This window comes from Peromyscus maniculatus, chromosome 9, assembly GCF_049852395.1.
Source record: "Peromyscus maniculatus bairdii isolate BWxNUB_F1_BW_parent chromosome 9, HU_Pman_BW_mat_3.1, whole genome shotgun sequence".
In the NCBI taxonomy this organism is placed as follows: Eukaryota; Metazoa; Chordata; class Mammalia; order Rodentia; family Cricetidae; genus Peromyscus; species Peromyscus maniculatus.
The window spans coordinates 60755640-60782880 of record NC_134860.1 but is presented as its reverse complement, the minus strand read 5'-3'; the positions used below and the strand labels follow the sequence as shown (position 1 = coordinate 60782880).

Below are 27241 nucleotides of genomic sequence, written 5' to 3'. Positions count from 1 at the left end.
AAGTACCTTTATATTATCTTCTCTAATACTCTTCTTGACCTGAACTGGACTGCTGATTTCCCTGAATGTTAGGCTGTTTCTTTTTCCCCTTACTAAAATCCCGCCTGTTTATTTGTAAACCACTTGTTGATGTCTACTTGGGGATTGTGGTGCTAGCTTTTTTTGTTTCTTTCCTTTCCATCCCTTCTCCTTCCTTCTCTCCCTCCCTCCTGCTTTCCTCCATTCTCCCCTCTGCTTCTCTTCTTGACCTTCCCTTTCTCTGTGTCTCCTCCTCTTTTGGAGGTCTTAAAGTCTTACTCCATAACCCAAGCTGATCTTGAAGTTACAGTGACCTTTAGCTTTTTGCCTGGATTATAGGTTGGAGCGGCTGTCAGGCTTAAAGGTGTTCTAAAGTCTCCAGTCTTTCTAAAGTAGCTTTGAATCTCGTGTGTGTGTGTGTGTGTGTGTGTGTGTGTGTGTGTGTGTGTGTGTGTGTGTGTGTGTGTGTAGGGGCTCTTGGCCCTCCTGTGTCTTTAATTAGCTTCACTCTCCCTCACCTCCCCATCCTCCATGCAGTTGTATATTTTCAGTAAGCTTTTCATTCTTTATTTACTCCTGCCTGGGAAGCCTTTCCTCATTTCCCCCTAGATAATGAATTACTCTTCTGTACCTTGTTTTTGCTTTTACTGTTGTACATGCTATCGTTATTTACTCATATGATCTTGAAGATAAGAAATTATAATGTGTAACATGTTCCTTTTCATTAAATAGCCCGAGTCACAACTTGATTTATGAACTCCATTCCTTTCTAAAAAGGTCTCACGTGATAACAATTTGACCTTATTATACCTTTGGTACTCTGTCAGGCTCATTGGTACTAGGCCAGTGCAGAAACTACAAAGGAAAGTTGTGGTTTGGTGTGTTAGGTAAAATGTTACAAGAAATGATATATGGTCTTCTCTCTCTCTTTTTTTTTTTTTTTATATCTCAGTAAAGTGAGAATCTGTGAGGTTGTATTCTGTGTGAGTCTAATTGGAATTATGTCTGACATAGAAAATTTTCATTGTGAGTGTTGAACAGGATAAAATAGCTATCATGGCATCTGCACAGGGAATATTTGTATCTACCCTATCTGTTTTCCAGGTGTTGAGCAGGTTTTGTAGCTCATTACTTTATCGTCTATGTCTGTGTATATAAAAGTGCTATGGGATAGAATAAAACTTGTACATCTGGAGATGGGTCTACCTGGTTTTATGATCCATTACATTTTTTTTTTTTTTTTTAAACTATGTAGCCCTGGCTGGCAGGGGACTCACTGTGTAGACCAGGCTGGCCTTGAGCTCACAGATACCTACCTGCCTCTGCCTCCTGATTAAGTGTTCACCACACGCCCAACTCTATCACATTTGTTTATGGTAACTGTTTGTCTCTCTGTTTGTTTGGTGTTGAGGCAGAGGTAGCAGTTTCTGTTGGTAGGACACTGTAAGGTGCTTATACTCTGGTTTACAACTCTGACTTTCTCATCATTTTCTTCAGACTTTAATTTGACAAATGTAATGGGGATGGGGGAGGAAAGAAGCAGGTTGTCCCCTCAACCCTCACTAAACTAGTAAGATAGGCAGCCCAGTAAACAAGGCCATTAAAAACTCAAGTGGGAAGTACTATTCTGAAAGGGCATGCACTTGCAATTACTTTAATAATAGAGCTGGTCAGTCAAGCATGCCAGAGAAGGTTTTTTTGTTTGTTTGTTTGTTTTTTTTTGGTGCAGACTATGGTGTGGTCCTCATCTGAGAACCATTTGAATTACAGCCAGGAGATGTCTGATCAGATGTCAGAGTTAGCGATGGCTGAAAAATAATTTACCTTCTTTTACTGTTTTCTGGCTTCTGTTTATTTCTTATATTCTGCAATTTAAAGTCTAGATAATGTGTAAGAGTTCTGGTTATTTGAAATTTTGTATGTTTTCCATAGAAAGTGAAACAGTTAAAATATCTCCCACATGGCAGCTCACAACCATCCAGAACTCTAGTTCCAGGGGATCCGATACCTTCTTCTGACCTCTGCAGACACACACATGATTCACAGACTACTTATACGTAAGCAAAATACTCATATGCAGTAAAATCAATCTTTAAAAAGAACCTTAGAACTAATCTCTCTACTTTTGTTTATTTGGCTTTTAATATACTGATATGTACCCGTCCCATAAATAACGAAATAAATTGAAAGTGAACCTCTGGTTCACTTTTAGCAAGGTCACAGATAATTAGGGTCCGAGCCATTGTCAAATGTAAGACCATCTGGAATGGGGAGATAAGCCGGTAAAATACCTGCTTTGCAAGGGTGAGGACCTGAATTTGGGCATGGCAACAAGGCTAACCTTAGGCTGAGGCTGTGGAGGCAGGGGAGCTGGCTTGCCAGTCAACCTAGGCAAAGCCTTTTGTCTCCGGGTTTAGTAAACAAGAGACTGACCGATAGAAGAAGCTGCCAGGCCTTGACTTCTGGCCCAGCACACCAGCGTACACATTTATCTCACACCATGCACACACGACAATCAAATAGGCTATTGAACTTAATAAAGACAAAGTTTGAGCTTGCAGTATGATAAGTTGTCCCCAAACTGCTCTGACATTTGTTTTCAGATCAGTGTTTGGAAGAAGTTTAGTTTGGTAAGAAGCTCGAGGAGTCCCAGGTGAAGGAGTGGTAATGCCACCAAGGGGAAGTTTCCCGACTTCAGATGGAAGCTGTGTTTGCTTTTCAGTTGGCCACCAACCAAGGGAATCACGTGTCTGGATTGATGATGTTACTAAAAGTACTCATTTATAATTAACAATATAGAAAACCTTACTTGTACCCAAGTTAAAACTTTGTAAATATAGACAATTTCCGTTGCCTATTTGTCCCTTAAACTTGACATTTGCCATATAGAATTGTATAAAGACCATTGTATGGTTATGGGAAAAGTAACTGTTACTAAGTCACATGTGATTTATCCAGTTCTCAAGTCCTTTTTAGATTGTATAGCAGGGATTGTTTGAGAGTATTCTAATGAATATGTTTCTGAACATAGCTAATATTACCTCTTATCTCTTCATGTGGAATAATGATATCATTATCTCCATTTACTCAATACAAACATTATATCTAAGTCTTGTAAAATAGTGCTCAAAATATGCTATTATAATTGTTCATTAATCATTGTTAGTACCCTGTGTTGAGAATTAGAAGGGGAAGGAGAGAGGAAAGAAACGCCGCTCTTCTCTGTTAGCTGGAACGGTGACTGGCAGGAAAGTTGTAGCACGGCAATGATCCTAAAGTGCTTCCCAGAAATGTGGACACTGTTGCTGGCTTATGATCACTAGCTTGATTCCCATAGCAATGTAAAGTTTTTCTTGTGTTTGTTTTCTTGTCTTCTTTCGGGACAAGGTTTCACTGTGTAGCTCTGGTTATCCTGGAACTTACTATGTAGACCAGACTGGCCTCAAATTCACAGAGATCCACCTGCCTCAGCAGGATTAAAGGTGTACATCATTACCACTTGGCTTAACGTTTTTTTTTAAGTAGTTATTTTTATGAAGTTTCAGAATTTTTCATTTGATAAAATTAGGTCTTTTAATTATTCCATATTTGATTTTTAAAATGCAGATATTGTGTGTGTGTGTGTGTGTGTGTGTGTGTGTGTAAGTAATAGGTTATATGACCCAGTGTTAAAGGTCATAGAATCGGGAACCAGACTACCTGGACTTCAATTCTGTCTCATCACTCACTAGGTACCATCCAAAAGTGCTAATATGCTTCTGTACTTTAATTCCTTAAATCTATAAGTGGGGATTATAATAGTCCTTGTTTTGAGGATTAAGTGAATACTAGTAAGTACTGTAAAAGTAGCATTATTACTCTTGGCTATTTATTGCCTACCTTACTCATCCAAGTATGTGTACATTTTACCATTGACTCACATCTCTAGCCCAGCGGCTGGTTTTTAAGATAGGGTCTCACTATGTAGCTCTGACTGTCCCCTGATATTTCAGTTTGAATATTCTTGTACTAAAATTTCCCAAGATCAGACAATATCTCTTACAAAAATATTTTCTTATCAAGTGTTCAAAAATAGAAATCCTGCTAAGTACCATGAAAGCCGCGCCTGTGGTTTTTGGTTTTCTTCTTTTTGTTTGTTAGCTTAATTTAAGCATATCTATAAAAGAGATTCCTAAAGGATCATGACTCCCTCACACACCAAGCTTTCTCAGTGTTGGAACCATATTTTATTTCATCTTTAAATCACCCAAACCTAAAATTTGCCTAATGTTTATTTGGTAGCTACATTGGGGGAGGGGGGGAAGGTGGGCACAATTGTACGTACTTTTTAGGTAGCTGATCAAATAGACATCTTTTAGGATCCTAACAGATGTGTGAACTTTGGAGTTAGTTATCTAACCTATCTTCTATTTCACTGAAGCACATGTAAAGTTGTGTTACTGGTTTTGTAAAAATAATGACATTATTATTTTTAAAAAGTCTGGATACTTGCCTAAACACTTCATTGGTTTTCACAATTACATCAGTATGTTCCAATAGTTTGGACAAGAATAAGTGTAATATAAACATTTTGCTGTATTTACTTAGTCATGTTCTTTTTGTTGTGGATTTAGCACATTGAAGAGAACACTGCAGATACGAGTGTAGTCTTGATTGTGTTACATAATGCCATTTTTGTGCCTTTTGTACAGTTTTCTGGTTCATATTTTCCTGCTAGACATACAGGAAATGACACTTGTTTGCTTTAACCCTATATAGAGATGGTATTTGCATACTTAATATTCTTTACTCAAACTTTTTGTGAAAATGAGGTTGTCTCTGGGTGGTGAAATTTCTGTGGTCTGTGCTTATTTTCAACTCTGCCAAATGACATCATTGTCCTCCAGATGGCCAGACATTTACCAGCTCACCAGCAATGTGGGGCATTCTCACTACTTTATATTCTTACTACTTTTGCTGATCTTATGAGTTTGAAATAGCATTCCTTGATATTTCAATTTGTATTATCTGATAACTAGTGTACTTGATCCTCTTTACACATGTTGTTAGCCACTTGAATTTCCACATGAGTACTTTTCCATTTTTTAATTTTAGAAAGTATTCATTTTCATTGCATATTTTTATCATGATCAGTATTGTGGGTTTTTTTGGTGTATGTGCAGTTTTTAATTCTCAAAGTCTATATATTCATGAAGATTCTTCCCCTTAGTGACTAAGGCTAACTAGGATTTCAGCTATTCTAGGTTGAATAATGCAGTCTTCTCAGATTTGTTCCCTGTGTCTGTTTTGCAGCCAGTACTTTTCTTCATTTTACTCAAACATGCCTTGGGAGATGATAAGTTAGTGATACTCAGGGGAGTGAATCAGAAATGCAACAGAACATGAGTGAAAGCGGACAGTTTTATACAATTGAAATAACCATGTGTAAAAACATGAAAGTATTCTCAGGACCCTGTCTTTTTAAAATTAGAAGTGCATTTTAGACTTGTCATTGGACAACCAAAGACCTGTTGTTTGATGTTGTCAGTGCTGCAGGTGTTTGCCATTGCACAGGTTGTGTATTCGAGATTCCAGCAGAGCCTTTTCTGGCCCTGAATGCTTGAGGTGGTCCTGTGCCTCCTCTAAGAGCACTGAATTAACAACTGAAAATTTCTCCAGCCAGTGTCTTTGATTAGTGCTTTTAAAAGGGACTCTGTTTCTTTACTAATTTATATCTCTCTGTGTGAAATGTCACACCGAGATTTCTGAAACTTATTGAATTGGGGTCTTCTGTTCATTTTATCCTGATTTAAGACTTGAGTTTCTATACTTAGTTAACAGTCCCTTAAAAATCTTGGTTTCTGTTCTAGGAAGTGTGCTCCTTGTGAAATTGTACTATACCAGTACGTCTCAGCCAAGGATTCATGCTAGTAGACTGTACTTTAAGTCTGTATACTAGGTAGAATGATTAGTCAAGGTTTTATTCTAAAAATTATTCATTTTTATGTGTATGGATGTTTTGCTAGTATGTAAGTCTGTGCACCATGTACATCCCTTGGTGCCCTTTGAAGACCAGAAGGATCCCTGATACTACTTGAGTTACAAACAATTGTGAGATACCATGTGGTTTCTGGGAATCAAATCCAGGTCCTCTGAAAGAGTAACCAGTACTTTTAACCTCTAAGCTATCTCTCTAGCCCTCTTAAGGTTTATGGTTTATCCTTACTTTTAAGTGTGTGTGTGTGTGTGTGTGTGTGTGTGTGTGTGTGTGTGTGTGTGTGTGTGTGTGTGTTGGTATATACCAGGAGGCCAGAGGTGTTGGATCCCCTGAATCTGGAATTAGAAGTAGTTGTGAGCACCCCCTGATACAGAAGCTGGGGGCCGAATGTGGGTCCTCTGCTGAGCCATCACAGTAATACAGACTTTGTGTTTCAGTTTCAAGTCTTCATAGTAAAATAGTATGTGGTATTAGGTATATCTGAAGCTTTAACTTCGGAATTTTTTTAGCATGATAAAGAAGACTCAGTTTGGTTTAGACGTGTGTTTTTAAAGTTTATTTAAAAAATAGTGTGCTTGGGTGGAGAAATGGCTCATGGGTTAAAGAGCACTGGCTGCTTTTCCAGAGGACTGAGGTTGATTTCCCAGTGCCCATGGGACAGTTCACAACCTCTCTAATTCCAGTTCCAAAGGATCTAATGCCTTTCCTGGTTTCCATGGTAACCAGATATGCATATAAGCAAAACACTTACTATTGTATGTATTACATACAATAATAAAATCTTTAAAATTAAAATAAAGAGACTGTGAAAAACTTATTATTTTTCTCTATTACTTTCAGCTCCATTTACCTCTTAATTCTCCTTTGCCTGGAAGTGAATTGACCAAGGAACCTTTTCGTTGGGATCAGAGACTTTTTGCTTTAGTACTGCGGTTGCCTGGCACCATGTCAGTAGAATCAGAACAGTTGACAGGTGTGCCTTTGGATGATTCTGCTATCACACCAATGTGTGAAGTGACAGGAGGTAAGCCTTTTAAAACAATGTATCTGAATAGGCTAGAATGTCCATTTCAAAATTTGCATGTTTATTTTTGTCAAAAAGCATTGACAGACCTGTAGTTTTAAAATTGCATGTGTTGATGATGGTCTGTGGTCTTAACAAGTCAATAATTGTAGTTATTGTTAGATTTCATGAATGTTAATTTTCATACTTATGTAGCAGATGGTGGTATTTGAAGTTGTTAAGTTGTCTACAGTGATCACCAATGATCTAGCTGGCATGGTGGTGCACACCTTTAGTCCCAACCCTGAGGGAGGCGTAAGCAGGTGGATCTGTGAGTTCCCAACTAGCAAGGGCTGGCGACATAGTGATTCCCTGTCTCAGAATAGAAATGTTGTAGACAGCCATTAATTAATGGATTAGAAAATATAAACAAGTTATAATCTTAATGTGAAATAAAATTGTTAAAGATTTTATAGAAATTAGAGAAAATGAATAAATAAATCACTTTATAAACAAAATTCTATTAATCTGCCCTTACAAACTGACTCTTATTCTATGTAATATATTCCTCTTATGATTATTGTTTAGGTCATATCTCTTCTCTTATAATGGTTGATAATTTCTACCCAAAGCATAGAAGTCTCTAGAATCGGTCATTTTTAACTGTGTGAATATGAAGTATATTATTGCACAAGTTAAGAGGTTGGCTTATTTTCAGTTATTTAAAAAAAGTTTGGCCTTATTAAATATAATAAACCTGGAGTCAACATGAGCATCTGAATAAAACAATAAAGAGTCAAAAGAGATTTTGTGAGTTAGGCCAAAGGGACAAAGGAAGGTACTTATTAAATCTAGAAAAATCTGTAAGTGATTTTTCATAAAATGCCTTTATCTTTTGAGTAATATGTGTTGGATGCTTTTAATTTGCTATCATACCCAAACCTCCCAGTGTGCACAAGTGACTGACGGCCCTGTAGTTCATCTCTTCAACTCAAGACAAATGGAGCACCTTGAGAATCATCCTTGGTTGTTCTTGCATCAAAGTACCTCCTGCCACCTCCAAATCTGGCGACCTAGATAGACCAAAGTATAATGGTCCCTTTCTGGTCCTGCTGCTTCCCTTTTCCATTGTACAATACTGTCTCATTGAAAAGCTGGTCTGAGCCTGGCCTCGCACGTGCACACGCGGCTTTATTCCTAGCACTTGGGAGGCAGAGGCAGGCAGGTCTTTAAGAAGTGTGTGGGGGTTGGGGATTTAGCTCAGTGGTAGAGCGCTTGCTAGCAAGCGCAAGGCCCTGGGTTCGGTCCTAAGCTCTGGGGGAAAAAAAAAGAAGTCTGACCTCCTGCTTGTAAAATGGCTTTCTATATTTGGCGAATAAACACTACTTATTATGACCTGGAAGACACTTAGTCAATATTATGTTGTGTCTCCACCCCTTCCCCAAGCCCGTCTCTCTAAATTGAGCACTTCTCCCCATGTAAGCACACAGTATATGCTGCCAAATGCATGCAGTATGTCCTTTCCTGTACTACATTTTCTCTTTCCAGATCTTCTTGTAGTTCATTGTATTTTTCAGGTTCCTGGTTCAAGTGTAACTTTCTCAGAAGAAACTTAGCAAAAAATACTCATTGTCAACCCTATTACTACTATCTACATGTTAAAATAAATTAAATAGTTAAAATTAGCAGTAACTGCTAGACCAGTTGAATAATTATCATCGCCTCTATACTTAGCATTTGTTTTAGGAATAATAACTTTTGTTAAAGAAGAAGAAGAGTTTTGGAGGATTTTATTACTGCTAGATGTTGTGTTTTTGTATGTCTGCTAAAGATAAATTATATTGGCTAACAGTTGGCAATAACAGCACTTTATAAAGGTAGATAGATACCTGACTTTTTCCCCTTTGTGATTTGCTCAGTTCAGGGTTTCTCTATGTTCCATATACCTATAGTTAGAAGAAAATACTTATATTCTCACCTACAATGAGATTGTTGGTTGGGAATAATAATTTTTTGCTTATTCTTCCTTAAAATTGGGAAATACCTACCTTTACATTGAATTTCTATTAATGTTGTCAGAAACCCTACTGTAGTTTTTCCAGGGAGTGGACTTCTTACAACTAACTAATTTGCTTCATTCTCTTTATCTCAGGCCGCTCATACTCTGTGTGTTCTCCAAGAATGCTTAATCAGTGTCTGGAGTCCTTGGTGCAGAAAGTGCAGAGTGGGGTGGTAATAAACTTTGAAAAGGCAGGACCAGATCCTTCCCCTGTAGAAGGTATTGTTTTATTTTTCTTAGTCACCTCGTGTGTGTGTGTGTGTGTGTGTGTGTGTGTGTGTGTGTGTGTGTGTGTGAGAGAGAGAGAGAGAGAGAGAGAGAGAGAGAGAGAGAGAGAGAGAGAGAGAGAGAGAGAGAGAGAATGAATGGTGTTGGCATTGAGATCAACAAGGCAAAGCCAACTGGGTGTGGTGGGGCACACGTTAAGTCCAAGCATCTGGGTGGCAGAGGTAGGTAGATCTCTTGAGTTCAAGGCCAGCAAGCCAGCCTGGGCTACCTAGAGAGATCCTATCTCAAAATAAAATAAAATTTAAAGATTAACAAGCCAGTGTCAAGGGTACACAATTGCTGTTGGTACAGAAAGGAAGAGAGTAAGAATAGCCTTGTAAACTGGTGGTTTAGGAGCTTCACCTTTTTATAATGAAGATTGTTGTCTGGGGTTTTAGAGAACCAAACAGCCTTTTATAGATAGAGCAAACTCATAGTTCCAACTTACTTGTAGGTCATTGACTTTAGTATATTCACTTTTCCTATGCTTGGTAATGAATGCTTTGTTCAACCTGAGATGCTTATTCAGTTCCTTAGCTACTGTTGCTTTAAGCATAAGGACATAGTAGTTTGTGTGGGCACCAAAATGAGGAGCCAGCCTTTGCTGTTGAGGTTGGTTCTTTTAAAAATCCTCCTCTGTTCCACCTGACTTTATTCTTGTCCATAAAGTATAACAGCTAGTGGATCTGAAGACTTACATAGATCCCATGGCAGTTGTCCATAGCATCAGAATTAGAATGTACCAGTGGCACTTTGCAAAGGTAATTGGCTATAGGATGATTGAGAGAAGAGAAAGGCCATGGGGTGAGTTACTGAAACACTCAGAGGTGACACAGGGAGAGACCAGATGACAGAAAGACTATAGTGAATCATTGTATCAAGTTTATATAACAAGAAATTTTCAAGGTTATTAGAATGTATATTCTTTACAATTATTTTAATGTTTGGTTTAGGCCTAAATCTAAACTGAGTAAAATGTTTATTGAATTATTGAAGACATTTTTTGTTTTGCTAGAATTATTCTAGATTGAAGGTAATTTAACTAATTTTTCTTACGCCTTGGTTAGCCTTTAATTCTAAGATTGTTTTGCCTTTTAACTGTGTGTGTGGTGCATTAAATCCAGGGTATTATCCATGATAGATAAGTGATCCACCAATAGCAACACTTAGATGCTATTTACTGTGTGCCTGGTACTGTTTGACAGTGGATATTTGGGGACAAGGAATGCAAAGTGAGTGCTTGCTTTTATCATCTGGCAGGGAAAGCATGTAATTTATTAAACCCACTATGAAGTTTGTTTTACACATTCCGATTGGGTAAACAAAAGGTAAAACCTTTGGGTTGGTGAATTCACATTTGAAATGGGCAGATTTTACTAGCTAGTGAACTGCAGTCCAGTTTAATTGTTAAGCAGTTATGGTATTTTTCCACTTAAGAAATAGAGGAAAGTTCATAAATCAACAGACACTAGAATGTTTTTTATTGAGTATTAATGGATGTAATTTAATTTTGGTTTTTGTCACCTAATGTTGTGTTTTCCTGTTCTAATGTCTTTGCTATAGACGGGCAGCCAGATATATCAAGACCTTTTGGATCTCAGCCTTGGCATAGCTGTCACAAACTCATATATGTCAGACCAAATCCTAAAACCGGGGTTCCTATAGGCCACTGGCCGGTTCCAGAGTCTTTTTGGCCAGATCAGAATTCTCCAACACTAGTAAGTACCAGAGAGACCATAACTACCTGATGAAAACCACTTAGATGATAATAACCCCAGATGACTTTGTTTTGTGGAGCTCCTTGTTTTTGAGAGAAGGTCCTGCTATGCAGCTCAGGCTTTCTTTAGCAACCTGTAGTGCAGGCTGGCTTGAAGCATAATGTGATTTTAAGTCCCATTCTTACTTAAAGGCCTGGCTCTTATAAACAAGCTTTCCATTTCCTTGGTGATTTTTACTTTTTTTTCTAGAACTTTTTTTAACTCTCATACTTTTATGAAATATCTTCTTGGTTATTAATGCTATCATTAATGACTGCAATATAGTATTTCATGGAAAATGAAAAAATGGAAGTTTAAAAAAAAGAACAAGGTGCATGTAGAGGAGTGGGGGAGTTAGCTGAAATAATACTGGTTAAATAAATCAAACTACTTGCAGCTTAAAATACAAGATTAGGGAATGTGAGCTTTTTCTAGCCAGAGTAGCATTTGAAATTGTTTTTAAGGGGTCAGCGCTTCAGGAAAGTAACTTGGTTTTTATTTGGAGCAAATTAGGTAAGTTGGAAGGGCAGGTAGGTTACTTGCTGGGCTAGTAATATGGTTCATTTAAGAGATAGTTTTTTTTTTGTTTTTTTTAATAAACTAAAATAATGAAAGAGAATCATAAATAATCCTAGAAAGAACTCTTTAAAATTTGTTAGTTGAAGGCTATTAGCAGGGGAATGACATTTCTACAAATTACTATTTTTAAATAAGTATTGTTACTGAAGTTAAAAGTGATTCCCCATTTACAGTGAGCCTCTGGATCATGGCTTTTTTGTCTTCCAAGATTGTTTTGGGAATTAAATGGAAATACATAAGAGAATTTTCTATACCTAATTTTAGAAGATTTTCCTCTTGGAAAAGGAAAGAGGAATTTTTAAGATGGGCCTAAAAGATGGTAGTCAAACTGTTGAAATATTTTAAACCTTCATTTAAAGTTAAATATTTGGGTAAAATTTCCCCCACCTCCTGAAAATACGTTTAAACAAAATGCAACAAGGCAAAAAATACATTTACCATCTTGAACATTACTGGTCTGTGGGCGGATTCTCAGACATATGTACTGGAGAGCACAGTTCGCTGACTGCAGTGGGGGGCAGAGCAGAATAACAGGAAATGGGATCTGCTTGGTGTATGTTTGGGGTACATATTGGGAAGAGGTATTAGAAAAGTCTCCCAGAGTTTGGTTCTTGGCAGCTTACTCATTCTCTAAAATTTAGTTTTAAAAGAGAAAATAATGAAGGAGTCAGAGTGAAACACAGGGGCATGAAAAATAATGACCTATTCGTTCAGCTGCATGTGGGTAGCATGGTTGGGGCATGGAGTCGATCTGTAGGTCATGACTGAGGACTGAGACTAAAGCAGTGAGGCTTTTATTTGTGGAATTAAAGGAGCCTCAGGTTCGTCCTCCCCCCCCCCCCCACATACCTTGGTGATTGGCTGCTACTCTTACTGCATTATTTTAGGTAGTGAACTACATAAAATGACAACAGCGTTATTGGAGTGGGCTAACTAGTCAGGGAGACTAGTTAAAAAGTAATTGTGATAGTCTAATTGGAGAAACTGAAGATTTGAACTAAAGTGGTAAGAAAGATTAGTTGTTAAAGTTGAGGATTTGATATTGTCAAAAAGAAGATGGCTGCAGCTAGCACTGTTTGTTCTGGTAGGTTCCTTAGAATTGCAGTTATTTTATCTAAGTCTTTTTGAAAGGGAAAAATGGTGAGGTTATTAGAAGAGGACTTCTGGTTTGGAGAGAACTAGATTAGATATAATGTATCTGAAGGCTGTGTAAGTCAGGATATGACTAGTAGACGACTATAGATATAAGAGAAATGAGATAATTTTGATCCTTTAAGGTAGATTTGGGAGCCACCAAAGTATAGGTAGTTCTGAAGCCCGCTGAGTCCTTTCTGACAATGCAATCTCAAATTTGAGCTCATACATTTTTCCTAACTGGTGAGGTATTTATGAAGGGGACTATATTTAGAGATAAAAGAAGTGAGTATCATGTCTCTCTCTTTTTTTTTTTTTTAAGATTTATTTATTTATTATGTATACATCATGTATGACTGCAGGCCAGAAGAGGGCACCAGATCTCATTACAGGTGGTTGTGAACCACCATGTGGTTGCTGGGAATTGAACTCAGGACCTTTGGAAGAGCAGCCAGGGCTCTTAACCTCTTGAGCCATCTCTCCAGCTCTGTATCATGTCTTTTTTAAGTGTTGTGTTTTTTATATCTCTAGGACAGGGACTTTTAAAATAAGGTGTTAGTTATCTTTAGGAATGAATATACCAAAGGAATAATCTGCCAGAGGAATCCATTGGGGAATGCAGAAAGAAATAAAATTTATAGATAAGGTTTATGTCTTTTATTATATATACATTTTATTATGTCTATCTCTATATCAGCAGTTTGTAAATAGTGTCTGAATATTATGTACTCAGAAATTAATCAAGAAATAGGATTAGAGTGGAAGTTACTATTCTGTATAAGTAATTGATTGCTACAAATGAAGATTTGGACATTTCTTTCTTGGATATAAAAGTAGTGAATGTCTTTTAATTCTAAATTAATTAAATGCTTTTTATTCTAAATTTTGCATTTATGATAAATTTGATTTTTAACAAATTGATTTTCATTTTACAGATTTTGATGATTTTCTTTTTCTTGGGGATGTTACATAATTTAAATATTAGTTTGTTTCTTTTTTACCAGCTTAGTGGTATTTCTAGTAAATTAAACTTACAAAACTGAGGAAGTAAACTTTGACAAGAGAAATGTACTTAAGATGTGTTGATTTTTGGTATTTTGTATAAATAGTAATTAGATTTTCCCCTCTAGCCACCTCGTACATCTCATCCTGTAGTGAAGTTTTCATGTACAGACTGTGAGCCAATGGTAATCGACAAACTGCCTTTTGACAAATATGAGTTGGAACCTTCACCACTGACTCAGTTTATTCTAGAAAGAAAATCTCCTCAAACATGTTGGCAGGTAAGCTGAAAAACTACAGTGAATAGAACGTTTAAGGCAAGATGTTTCTTCTCTCTCTCTCTCTCTCTCTTTCCCTGAGATGTGTCTTACAAAGCTAAACTGGGGGACTAGAGAGATGGGCCAGTCAGTAACGTATTTGCTGTAAGAGCACAAAGACCTGATAATTCAGATTTTGGATTTGGGGAGGAGACCTGGGACTCCTTGGCAAGATGGCTGGCTGAAATGGTGAGCTAGAGTTAGTAAGAGACTATGTCTCAAAGAATAAAACAGAACAATTGAGGAAGACACCCAGGGTCACCCTCTGGCTTCCACACATACCTGCACATACATGTACACACAAGCTAAACTGAATGAATCCATGGTTTGCATAGCGTTCACTGCAGGTGAATTTATTGAATGTGGATTTTAACCTTTTTTCTTAAACAGGTATATGTGAGCAATAGTGCAAAGTATAATGAACTTGGTCATCCCTTTGGTTACTTGAAAGCTAGTACAGCACTGAACTGTGTCAACTTATTTGTGATGCCTTACAATTACCCAGTCCTCCTTCCTCTCTTAGGTAAGTCATTCTTGTCATGTGCTCTTATATGATGCTAAGGAATGGCCCTCTCTTCTTAGCTCTGGAAATTAATGAGCTAATCATACTTAAGGGCATTTTAAGTATAACCTGCTTGTGTTTGTGATAAATTGGAAGTCAGTGTGAAATCCTTACATTTTACAGAGGTATTCTACTGTATCTAAAAGTTTGAAAATTAAATATTCTAACTTTCTATAAGTAAGATTTCTTACAAATGATACTTTCTAGTGTAGGCTTTCTGCTTAATGCATAAAACATGCTATATTCATTAATATATGAGTACATGTTGTAAGAATTTATCCAACTTTTCATTTGGAAAACAGTTTTGTGTGAGTATGTGCATGTAGGTCACAAGCGACAGGTCATCTTTGGGCATTATTGTTTAAGGAGCCATCCACTCAGTGTTTGTTGGGTTGTTTAAATTGATGGTTATTTTTGTGTAAAAACATGTGGTCCTGTGTGCATGATATGTTCCATGGTGCCACAGGACCACTTGTGAGACCATGTGGGTGCTGAGGATCGAACTTGGGTTGCTAGGCTTTGCTGTAGGCACTTATTTGAGCCATCTTATCAGCCCAGAAAGACTTTTTTTTTTTTTTTCTTTTTTTTTGGTTTTTTATGACAGGGTTTCTCTGTATAGCTTTGCCCCTTTCCTGGAACTCACTCTAGCCCAGCCTGGCCTTGAACTCAGAGATCCACCTGGCTCTGCCTCCTGCGTGCTGGGATTAAAGGCGTGTGCCATCACTGCCCAGCAACCAGAAAATCCTTTTATAATTAAGGAATTTATTCTGACGTGAGAAAGCCCAGTGTTCGTTTTCAGGTTCAATCTAGCTGTCATTTTTGAAGAGTGCTGAGAAACAGTTCTTCCACAAAACATCAGATTGAAAAGTTGTAGTGAGGAGAGCTGGAGAGATGACTCAGCAGTTAAGAGCATTGTCTGCTCTTCCAGAGGTCCTGAGTTCAATTCCTAGCAACCACATGGTGGCTCACAACCATCTATAATGAGATCCTATGCCCTCTTCTGGCCTGCAGGAACACATGCAACAGAACACTCTATACATAATAAATAAATAAATCTTTAAAGGAAAAAGGTGTAATGAGGATATTAGTGGGTATTTTTTTGTATGAACTATTGTACATACTTGATTTTTTTCTAACAGGATATAAAATTTCTTTTTTTCCTTGTGTATTTTTTGATATTCATTAATGTGTATTTTTTTAGACCATAATTAACACCGTTTCACCTTAAAATTGAATTACAAACAAAAACCCTTAGAGCTAGGTTTCCTGCTCTTAATTTTGTTAAGATTTTCTGGTGTTGCTGCCTCCGCAGTAACAAAGCAAACTTGAGAGGAGCTTTGACTAGATCCCAGTGAATGATGATACTCTGCTGTTTACTGTTCCCAGATGACTTGTTCAAAGTGCACAAAGCCAAGCCAACACTGAAGTGGAGACAGTCATTTGAAAGTTATTTGAAGACAATGCCTCCCTACTATCTTGGGGTAAGAATAACATTGTTAAAATAGACCTTGATGCTTACAGCTTTTTGTCAGCATTATAACCTTTTACCCATCACTGTAAATGACATGAAAATGGAATGTATAGATGACATATTATGAGTATAATAATAGTGGTTGTGAAAATACGTGAATACTGTATAGCCATGGCCAAGTACTGTCCTGGCGTGATGTGTATATTAATGGTGTTTGGTCCTTATAGTCACTCTGTGAGGTAGAAATGATTTATTTCTGCTTCACAGATGAAGGTCAGGAACTAAAAGTAAAGTGGTCCATTCCTAGCTCTGTTTTCTACTTTGATGCAAGAATTTTCCATCTCTGTCTAGAACTAATTTTCGAGGCAGTCCCAGGTATCATCAAAAGATTAATAAAAGTTTAGTTGCTTTGAAAGTCTAGAACAGGGTACTTGTCCTGTTAGAGAGTAAGAAGGAAGGGACTTACAGATAATCTTGACTCCGTTATCTTTCATAGCAATCTTTAAGACTTAGCCAGAGCTTTATGAGTATTACATATGAGCTCTGGGATTTGATTTCAGGAGACAACAGAGCTTATGCATTTTCCATGCCATAGGTTGTCTTTCTTTTTCTGGCTGTGTCTTGTCCACATATAGTAGACATGTTTACTGGTGATAGTTTACCGTATAAAGTGACTCTGAATTTAGCACCTCCTTACTGTTAAGTTTTTTACTGTTACATATTTGTTTTAAAGTTTTTATTCTGCTTATTCTCCTGTTTCTTTTCCCTCTTCAGAGCTTATTTTCTTTTTCAGCTCAGCTAATGATGGTAATAGTGAGGGTTGACTGTCTGTCACTGGTTTACTGTATGCCAATGCTTTTATAAGGCTGGCTTTCCATGTATTGACTCACTAATTCCAGGACAACTTGATCAAGATAGATGTTACTGTACTCCTTCTGAAAGTGAGAGCCAAAGGAGGAGAGGGTGTCTCAGTGTACTATCCCTCCTCCCCGACCCTGGTGTATCTGCTCCAGTCTTCCACAGGAGTGTCTCCCCATGGTACTGAGCATTTCAGGACTTCATTCTTACTGCCCTGGAATGGATTATTATGCTTCCAATTCATGTTAATTATCTTAAATTGCTTTTCATGCTACTGATAAACTGTATTATGTTTCTTTCAAGGCAAAGAACGCAGTTTGGGGTGAGAAATTTTAAAAAGTCAACTATATAGAACATTTTTAACAAACTTGACATTGAATGCTGTTTCCTTTTTCTTTTCTTTAGCCCTTGAAGAAAGCTGTTAGAATGATGGGCGCACCTAATCTAATAGCAGACAGTATGGAGTATGGACTCAGTTACAGTGTCATTTCATACCTCAAAAAATTGAGTCAGCAGGTAATGTCAGAAAGTGGAAGTGAGCATTAAGAATTTGACTGATAGCTAGCTGGGCAGTGATGGTGTACACCTTTCATTCCAGCACTTGGGGGGGGGGGGGGAGGCAGAGGCAAGCAGATCTCTCTGAGTTTGAGGCCAGCTTGGTCTACAAAATGAGTTCCAGGATATCCAGGGCTGTTACATAGAGCTGTTACCCTGTATTGAAGAACAATCAAAAAAACCCAAACCAAACAAACAAAGAAAAGAATTTGACTGATAACTAAGATGGTTAGTAGCCTAGAAACTCTTTCTTGATGGCTGTCTTCTTTATTGCTGTGGTGCTGGGATCAAACCCAGGGTTTCTCACATGGTAGGCAAGCACTTTGTAACTGAGCTAATATTCTTGGTCAACACTTTCTTCCTTTCATTTTAAGGCAAGCTAATCTACCCCAGACTAGAATTTGGTAGTCCTGTTGCTTCAGGCTCTTGAGTAGCTAAGATGACAAGTGTACTACCACATCAAAGCTAACAGACTACAAGCAAGCTCTTGCTGGTTCTAAATTTTTAATAATTCTCATTTGTGAATATGGCTTAACTTCTATATACGATTATTGGGGTGTTTTTTTTTTTTTGGAGAATTTATTTTAGAAAGAGCTTTCCCTTAGGAAAAAAAATTACCATTTTATTTTGCTTTGTTTTAAAACTTGTATTTTTTGGAATTGTTTCTTTGGAACTGTTTGTAAAACCATGGGATTTTATTATTCTAGCTACAAGTTCTATGAATAGATACTGTGACTATCAAGCAGTAGGCAGTTTACATCCATCTAAATTGTGAATGTCTTTTAAAAAATTTTTTCTAGTACTTTAGACACTTCTCTGAAACTTAAAAGGAATCAAAATGTGGTTCCAGTCTGCATCAGGGTTTTCCATATCTGTACATGCTAAATACATTGTCTTCAAGCAATTTGTTATCTTATTTCCTATTGCTTCTGAATTGGGAATGTTCTCTTCTATGAAACCTTTATACATCATGGTTTCTGTGTGATGAATATTAATAAATAAAATAACTTGAAGGAATGTTTGGCTTGCTGCAAAAGGTTAGAGTTGTGGGGGTTTGTTTGTTTGTTTGTTTGGTTTGGTTTGATACGGGGTTTTTCTGTATAGCTCTGGCTGACCTGGAGCTCACTCTGTAAAATGGGCTGTCCTCATTCAGAGATCTACCTGCCTCTGCCTCCTGAGTGCTAGGATTAAAGGTCTGTACCACCTCTACCTGGTTGAATTGTAATTATTTTAACTGATAAGTTATTGTTATTTAAGGGATGTTTGGTTTACCTAATACTCAATGTAAACTATGATTACTTGAGATTTTTAATTTTTTAAATGCAATAAATTTATGGAAGGGCATATTCACTAGTATCTGATTTATAAACTTAGATTGTATTGATGCAATTCTTGTTTCTCTTTATTTTAGGCCAAAATTGAATCTGATAGAGTCATCGGATCTGTGGGCAAAAAAGTAGTGCAGGAAACTGGAATTAAAGTCCGAAGCCGGTCACATGGTCTGTCAATGGCACATCGGAAAGGTTTTCAACAAATGCTGCAGGGAATTTCAGAGGATGTTCCCCACAGGCTGCTAGATCTTAATATGAAGGAGTACACTGGGTTCCAGGTTGCTTTACTAAATAAGGTAATAGTCAGCTTAACACTGCTTTAGTTGTGTTCTGTTCTTTATAGAGCAAGTCACAGTTGACATTACTAACATTCAATGTGTCCAAGCTTCAAGAGGTCCTTTTATATGGCTGCAGAATGATCCTCATTGTATTATCACTGAACCATTGAGTTTTGGAATTCAAACAGAAATTGTATATGGTATGAATGAATGAGTTGATTGAGTAGTAAGCTTATTTGTATTATAGATGAAAACAAAGGCTTAAAGATTGCTAAATATTATAGAGCTGGTGTTAGAATTCACTTACACTGAAGATCTTAAAATGCTTTATACTCATTATTAAAACTATTTACATTTCAGCAGCCTTTTTGTAGACAATAGCCAAGCTGATTCTAGCATTTATATGGAAATATAAAGGGTCTGGAATAGCTGAGCCAATTTTGGAATAGGAATAAAGTTAGAGGACTGAATACGTGATTTAGATCTGAAAAACTATAGTGATTATATCGAGATGATTGGATGTGGTTAAATACACTGGAGAGGTCGAATGGAATAGATTAGAAGTGGGTTCTCACACAGTCATTTACCAGAGGTGCTATGATAATCAAACTGGAAAAAAGCTTTGTACAGTGCTACAACAATGGATATTCCTATACAAAATTAACTAGACCATTGCCTCACATTATTTGAAGTAATCATGGTCATAAATAGAAGAATTAAACCTTATGCTTACAGAAGAAAAAAAGTCTCCATGATGTTTTTAGCTAATGAAGATTTTTATAATAAAACATAAAAAACAAAATTGCAAACCCAAAATATTGGTAAAATGAACTTTTTAAAAAATTAAATATCTTGCTCTTCAGTGAACTGTTGTATTGTAACAAGGTGTAGTTGAATGGTTGAGTGATAGCCTAGCATCTGAGAGTCCCTATTTCCACCCTCAGTACTATATACTTTAAAGAAAGAACCAAAATAGGCAAGGTACAGGTTAGAAAGAAACCTAACATCTGATAAAAGACTGGTTTCAAAATAACTGACATCCAACTGGCTAACAAAAATTGAATATTCCAGTAAAAATAACCAAAATAACACAATTGAAGAAACACAAACAGCACATAGAAAGGTAAATAGCCTTTTAGCCATCAGAGGAATGCAAATTAAAGCATAATGTGATATTCATAGTTACTGCAGTGTCTAGTGTTGATTCAGACACAGAAGAATTGGAACACGCATAATGAGTGAAGGAAGGCTGAAAAGATAGCTAAACATTTAAGAGCAATTGCTGCCATTCCAGAGGACCTGAGTTTGATTCTCAGCACCCACGTCATAGCTCACATCTATAACTGTAGTACCAGGGGATCTTGAGGCACTGCTCATACATGGTACACCATGCGGGCAAAACAGTCACACACATAAAGATAAACTAATTAAAAATAAACAAATAAGTGGCTGAAGGACCATAGCTTGTGGTTTCTTAAGAGGTAATATAAATACTTGTTACAGTTAGCAATTCTTACTTGTGTCAAGACAAATGAAAATACTTATCTACATACAATATGTGTGCCGAATTTTCATAGCCACGTTATTTATAGTAGCCAAAAAACAAAAGACATTTTGTTTGTTAAAAGACAAAACAAAATGAAATAGTGTTGTGGAATAAAAAGAATAGTGAAGTAAAAGAAGCCAGATATGAAAACTTAGGTGTTGGAAGATTCCTCACATAAGATGGAATGAATATTGGTAGGCAGAAAGTTACCCATAGGGGATAGAAATAGGAATTGATAATAAACAGGGCTAGGGAACTTTCAGACCATGAAAGTGCTCTAAAGCTAGGCTGTGATAATATCACCCAACTATAAACTCACACACTTACTCATCAGGTCACATGTTGAGATGTCAAAATGTTTTTTAGAAACCCTTCCAGTGTTTAAATAAGGAGTTTTGTTAAGTGATTTGCTTCTTTTACCCAGAACATACTAAGAAGCCCTTAAAGTTAAAGGTGAGTTTGAAATTAGTTTGTTGAGCTTACCATAAAATTTCTATCATTTGGCCCTAAAACAGTGTGTTTAAGATGGCATCGTGTGTCTGTTTTCTTTTTTCCTTTTAAAGCTACCTAGTTAACTTACATATTTTATATTTTACTTATGGTCCTATGCTGCAGACTAAGAGATTGTACACCCTTTTAAGTTCTGTTTAGAAATATTTTATCCTTGAATGTGTTTATATAGGATTTGAAGCCTCAGACCTTTAGAAATGCTTATGATATACCAAGACGGAATCTTCTGGATCATTTAACAAGAATGAGATCTAATCTTTTAAAGAGCACTCGAAAATTTCTTAAAGGCCAGGATGAAGGTTAGAGTATGATTTTAAATATTTCTGTTTGTAAAATAACTTTTCTTTATAATTCGTAAGGGGATGGTAACACGAACTTTATAGGCTAATAGTCCATTGTTAATTCAAGTGACGTAAAAGGAGAGAATTGTTCACACACACACATATATGTATATATACATACATAATTACAAATTTAAAAAAATATTTTTTTTAAAAAAAGGGTGATTCATCCCTTATTTTCTATCTTCCTTTCTGTCACTACAGTCTCTTTCATTTCTAGCCTTCAGAAACATGGATCCATGTAGTCATTTTCTTGCACTATTTTAGTGTCTCTGATAGTTTGACTCTGGGTGGCCATTTCATGGCATATTCTGCTACTTCTTTGATGTATCTATGTTATCTACTGCAAATCACATCATTAACCTTTGTTGTGACTTAAGTGTTCTCAGTGCAGGTTTATATTCATGCGATAATTCCACTCTGCTTTTTTTTTTTTTAAAACAAATGCTACTATATTTTGCCTAGAAGATAAAATTAGTACTTTAAATTTTTTTGGAGAATTAAAGACTGTTAAATTTTAATTTCTCCATACTAACTTCCAGTATGTTGTAACACGAGATGAGTGTAATTTTTAGTGAGAGTAACTTTTATCGTTGATATCTTCTCTCTGAAAAGATCAAGTACACAGTGTACCTATAGCACAAATGGGGAATTACCAGGAATACCTCAAGCAAGTACCTTCTCCACTGAGAGAGCTTGATCCTGATCAGCCTCGAAGGTTGCATACATTTGGCAATCCCTTCAAACTGGATAAAAAGGTAACTCTGCAATGTTCTATGATATATAACTTGTTTGTGGTAGCTGTTGCCAGTTTAGCTAAAGTTATTTTCTGGGTAGAGTATCTTATTAAGGTGTCAATTGACTAAATTATTAAAGAATTGAGATTAGTTGTACCACTTAAAAAGCTGTATAGAGGGACTGGGTAGAGGACTCCGTGGGCTAAGGACTTGCCATGCAAGCCTGAAGAACTGAGTTTAGATCCCCAGAACCCATATAAAAGCCATACACCATAGAACTCATTTGTAATTCCCGCACTTCTGGAAAGTTGGAAGTTAGAGACAGGTGACTCCCAGAAGCTAGTGGGCCAGTTAACCTACATACACAGTGACTAACAAGAGACCATGTCTTAAACAAGGTGGAAGGTAAAAACTGATACCTGAGTTTGAAACCCCTGACTTTCATATGTCTAGTATGGCATGCCCATATCCATGCTGACATGAATGCATGCACCTCCACTTAAATGGCATGGACATTCAAGAAAAGGATATTTTCTTTTTTGATATAGAGTAGAAAAGTAGATAGATACCAGAGGCTGCTGGAAGAAGCGGGAGATAATAATTAAGGGGTACTAAGTTTCAGCTTGAGGACTAAGTTATAGTGATCTGTTGACAACATTGTAATCCCAATTAACAGTAATAATGATGTGTTATTTATTTCAAAATTGCTAAAAGAACATTTTTAACTCCCTTACCCCATCATACATGAGTTGGTAAGATAATGGCTGTGTTAATTACCTTGATATTGTTTAAGTTTTTTTCTTTTGATTTTTTGAGAAAGAGTTTCTCTGTATAACAGTCCTAGCTGTCCTGGAAGTTGCTTTGTAGACCAGGCTGGCCTTGAACTCACAGAGATCAGCCTGCCTCTGCCTCCCAAGTGCTGGGATTAAAGGCGCATGCCACTACTGCCAAGCTTAAGATTTTATTTTTTACTTTCATCTATGTGTGAGCCTGTGAGTTATTCAACATGTGTGCTGGAGTTTTGGAGAATAGAAGAGGGTGCTGGGTCACCTGGAATTGGATCTGTAGGTGTTTATGGGCTGTCACATGGGTGTTGGAAACAAAATCTAATTAAGAGCAGCAATAAGTGCTCTTAGCTTTTGATCCAACAATTAAGTCTTTAAAATATAGTGTGTGTGTGCATTCTCATTCATGGCACACGTGTGGAAGTCAGAGGACAAATTTTTGTGGAGTTATTCTCTGGTTCTTCCACTTTTCTATGGGTTCTGGGCTCTGAACTTGGGTCCCCAGGATTGTGACGCAAAGCACCTTTACCTGCTATTCTCCCTTGCCAGCCCTTGATTAACCCTTTCTACACTGTGTAAATCAAGCCATCACATTATATGCTGTAAATGTGTAGTTATCCATCAGTTCAAATAAGTGGTGGCCATTACATTTTAAAAATTGTGTATAAGTCTAAGCATTTTATATCTATTAATAGGGTATGATGATAGATGAAGCAGATGAATTTGTGGCTGGACCTCAAAATAAACACAAACGGCCTGGAGAGCCAAGCATGCAAGGGATCCCGAAGAGGCGCCGTTGTGCCTCTCCACTCTTGAGAGGCCGGCGGCAGAGCCCTGCTGTGAACAGTCACATCGGAGGGAAAGGACCGCCTGCACCCATGACTCAAGCACAGCCAGGTCTTATTAAACCCCTTCCTCTGCATAAAGGTAGCACTTTGGGGCTTTCAAATACTACTTGCTATTTTGGGGTTCCTAAGGGAAGATTTTTTTTTATAATAGAAACAGAAAAAGATTGTTCAGCAGAGTCCAGTGAGTATTATTTATTGTGAATTGGTATGTAGTAGCGTTTGGGTGTCTTATAACATGTATTCATACTTTATATATTCATACTTTATTGTAACATATGTCATGCTCTAAAATGACATTAGTAAATCTCAAGTACTTCACAAATGATTTTAGAAGGAGTATTGTCACTACCAGCGAAAATGCGCTTTCCAGTTTAGTAAAACCCAACAACTATTAAATGCATGTTATACTGTGCTACAGATGTGGGTAAGGCAGTAGTGATTTCTGTCCTCACAGTAGGTAAAAAAGTCATATTCAATCAATTCCAAGTGTGACAAATGTTAGAGCATTTGACACGAAGAATTAATTTCCTGAGAACATTATGTTTGCGGATGGGTGTAAATTGAAGCTTTAGCTGAGGAGTCTCTTTGTATGCATAAAAATACATAAAGAGAAAGGTATTAAGGAGACCCAAAAGAATCCCATTATAGCACTGGTATTGGGCATATTTAGTAAGAAGAGAATGCAAAGATATTCAGTCCAGATCATGGGTGGCCTTATTAAAAGGATAGTGAAAAACCATTGAAAGATATGAAAGAGGTGGTAACCTGGTTAATTAGGATTTAATAATTATATTTGAATATAACATAGGATATCAACAGGGAGAATGTATATGTGGGAATATAGAAAGCTTAATAAATCAATGTTTTTATTAATTATACAGAGTGACCCCACTGGCTTAAATAACATCTTAAATGGAGAGAAACCGAATATTATATACCATTTGTTGGGGTTCTGCAATATTCCCTTATAAATACTCTTAACCCTTCTCCCCTATCCTTTATTGAATATCAGAATGATCAAGCCTCTAGATCTAATAATTCCACAGGAAATAAAAGACAGAAAAGCATGTTAAATAACAAAAGTGGGGTCGAGTCAGAAAATTAAGGTCATAGGGAATTTTAGAGGACAAAAAAAATGTGTTGTTTTTGTAGTTAAGGTGAAAAGAGAGGTACAGAGGTTTATCGAGTCCGAGGTAGCAGGAAACAAACCAATTGCAATGCAAGGGCCTCATTTGGACCCAGAATCAAATAAGTTCAAATTTTTTCAAAAACAAAATCTATAAAACAACTGAAGGAGGTAGATGCTGACAGGATAGTTGTTATAATGTAACTATTGTGCATCCACAAGGGCTAGTTATTAAATACAGATGATTATAACCTGACAGTGTGTGTCTTGAAAAACAATAGGCAAGTTGAGAAAAGCAATGAGTGTAAGTGTGCTTTAATAGTGTGTTGGCAATTTCAAATGCTTAAAAACAGACCAAGAAAATTAGAAACCTCTTTTGGTCTCTTGTCTGTTTTATCAGTAATACTTTGTAGACGAAGAGAAAAATAGAGACAGTCAGTATGAAAAACTAGTTTTGAGTTTAGCTCTAAAGGGCAGAGAGGCTGGTGAGTGGTCCTGAAAAGTTGATACAGAGGAAAATGGTGGTTTTGCTTGAGGGTGTTTAAATCCTGGCATGATGGACACATTATAGAGAAAGGTCAAAATAAAGTTGAGAGAGGCATAATCTCCACCAAGAAGGCAAGAGGAGATGGCCCAGAGTGCTGATGAAAGAATGCTGCTTCTGTTGAGCAAAATGGGTTTGGGTAGAAATTAATTAGGAACGGGTATAGAAGAGATTTCAGGGCTTTGCTTTTCTTCCGTAAGTAGAAACTAGGTACACTACTGAGATAGAGGTGAGATTAGAAGAGAAGGAAGGAAGCTGAATCATACCTGTAGGAGAGGAAGAAGATGCTAAGCAGTGCTGAAGATCTAGACCTAGGTGGTCACTGGGGCCATCCCTGCAGACCCATTTCTCCAGGAGTTGCATCACTCCAATGAAAGGTCTGCAGCTAGCAGACAGAGTAAACTAGCCATTAAGTCTGGTGTTTTACTTGACAGATAAACCATAGTGCAGGCAGGGCGTTAGAGCTAGATCATTGGGACATTGGTACAAAGTGACCTACCATGGGGATAAGCCTCATAAAGAAGAGTGAATAGCTAGCAAAAGTCTGATTATTAGACGAAAGTATAGAGGAGTTGCTGGAGTAAACGTCCAGCTGTATTGTAGACAGGGATGCACCTCCATCTCCGAGTTTGTGTTAGATGGAGAGGTGGAAATGGGATTGAAAGGTTTTTGAGGTCAGGTTTTTGTAGATGATGCTCTGCACAGATATTAGGTATTGCCTAACTTATCCAGTGGACCATGAATGAGGTTTATCTAGGATCCTTGTTTAACTACTCGTTATCTTGCACATCAAGGCTGGGCACAAAGGAAGCATTTGAGAGGCTCTGCTGGGGCTACTGCAACTTTGAGTTGTAAGAACCTCCTAGAAAGTCAGGAGGGGCTTGAGAATGTATAGTGAATGAGGTACCAGAGCATATGCACTGAGCTCGATATGCAGATGGTGAAGGGATTAGCTAAGTGATAGTATTGCTCAAAGTGCAAGGTTTTGGGGTTTTAAGACTTAAATAGAAATTTTGAAATGGCATTTAGGAGGTGAAGGGGAGTCAGTGGCTGTATGTCCCACTTTTACACTTAATGAAAAAGCAATTTCTACTCCAGGTTTGAAAAGGAGAACAGTGTTACTGTTTTTATTTTTAAATAGGAGAGCTAGGTTTTCATTAAAGCAGAAATTATTGTGATTTTTAGCCTCAACCTTAGCCAAAAGGCTGAGATGGGTTCAGTTGCTGTTCTGGAGGCCAAACAATCCACATTTTAGGAGTCACCTCTAAGAGTCTTGTATTTATTGAAGAAGCAAGCTTTTGGGTCTACTGATCTAATGAGCTGAAGTGGGCACCAAAGTGTTGCATGGCTGGGGCCTGAAAGGATGGCTAGTAAACATGTGCTATGAAGTGTGTGTGCCCTACTTGGTGTTCCCTGCAGAGTGCTGAGCGGTAAACATCATTGTGTACTTTGCTCTCTAAAGAACAGGTTTATAAGACAAAAGTAGGCTTAAAATGAGGTAGGTAAAACTCTAAAGCTGACAGTGACAATTTTAGTGATGTACTGAAAACTTGTTTAATAAAAATTGCTAAAATAAGGTAGAAAACTGAAAGCTAAAATAAACTTTGTTTTAAATTTCTTTCGAAGGGCAGAATTG

At 37.1% G+C, this 27241-nt stretch overlaps 1 protein-coding gene across 34 annotated transcripts in view; it reads left to right on the top strand.

The window, feature by feature from the left end:
- Window positions 1-27241, top strand: part of Ints6 (integrator complex subunit 6) — a 91204-nt gene that overhangs the window by 48642 nt on the left and 15321 nt on the right. For 17 of the 34 annotated variants that reach the window (XR_013042471.1, XR_013042470.1, XR_013042473.1 and 14 more), the window contains 11 exons: window positions 6836-7019; window positions 9151-9276; window positions 10888-11042; window positions 13925-14077; window positions 14504-14636; window positions 16062-16156; window positions 17410-17520; window positions 18971-19186; window positions 21397-21523; window positions 22181-22323; window positions 23783-23984. Coding sequence is in view for 25 of the 34 variants with exons in the window: in XM_076545153.1 (XP_076401268.1) it covers window positions 6836-7019; window positions 9151-9276; window positions 10888-11042; window positions 13925-14077; window positions 14504-14636; window positions 16062-16156; window positions 17410-17520; window positions 18971-19186; window positions 21397-21523; window positions 22181-22323; window positions 23783-23984 (1645 nt within the window). In the remaining 9 variants the exon portion in view is untranslated. Of the gene's footprint in view, window positions 1-6835; window positions 7020-9150; window positions 9277-10887; window positions 11043-13924; window positions 14078-14503; window positions 14637-16061; window positions 16157-17409; window positions 17521-18970; window positions 19187-21396; window positions 21524-22180; window positions 22324-23782; window positions 24015-27241 lie in introns of all 34 variants that reach the window. The other 17 variants (XR_013042466.1, XR_013042469.1, XR_006075946.2 and 14 more) reach the window with 1 other exon arrangement.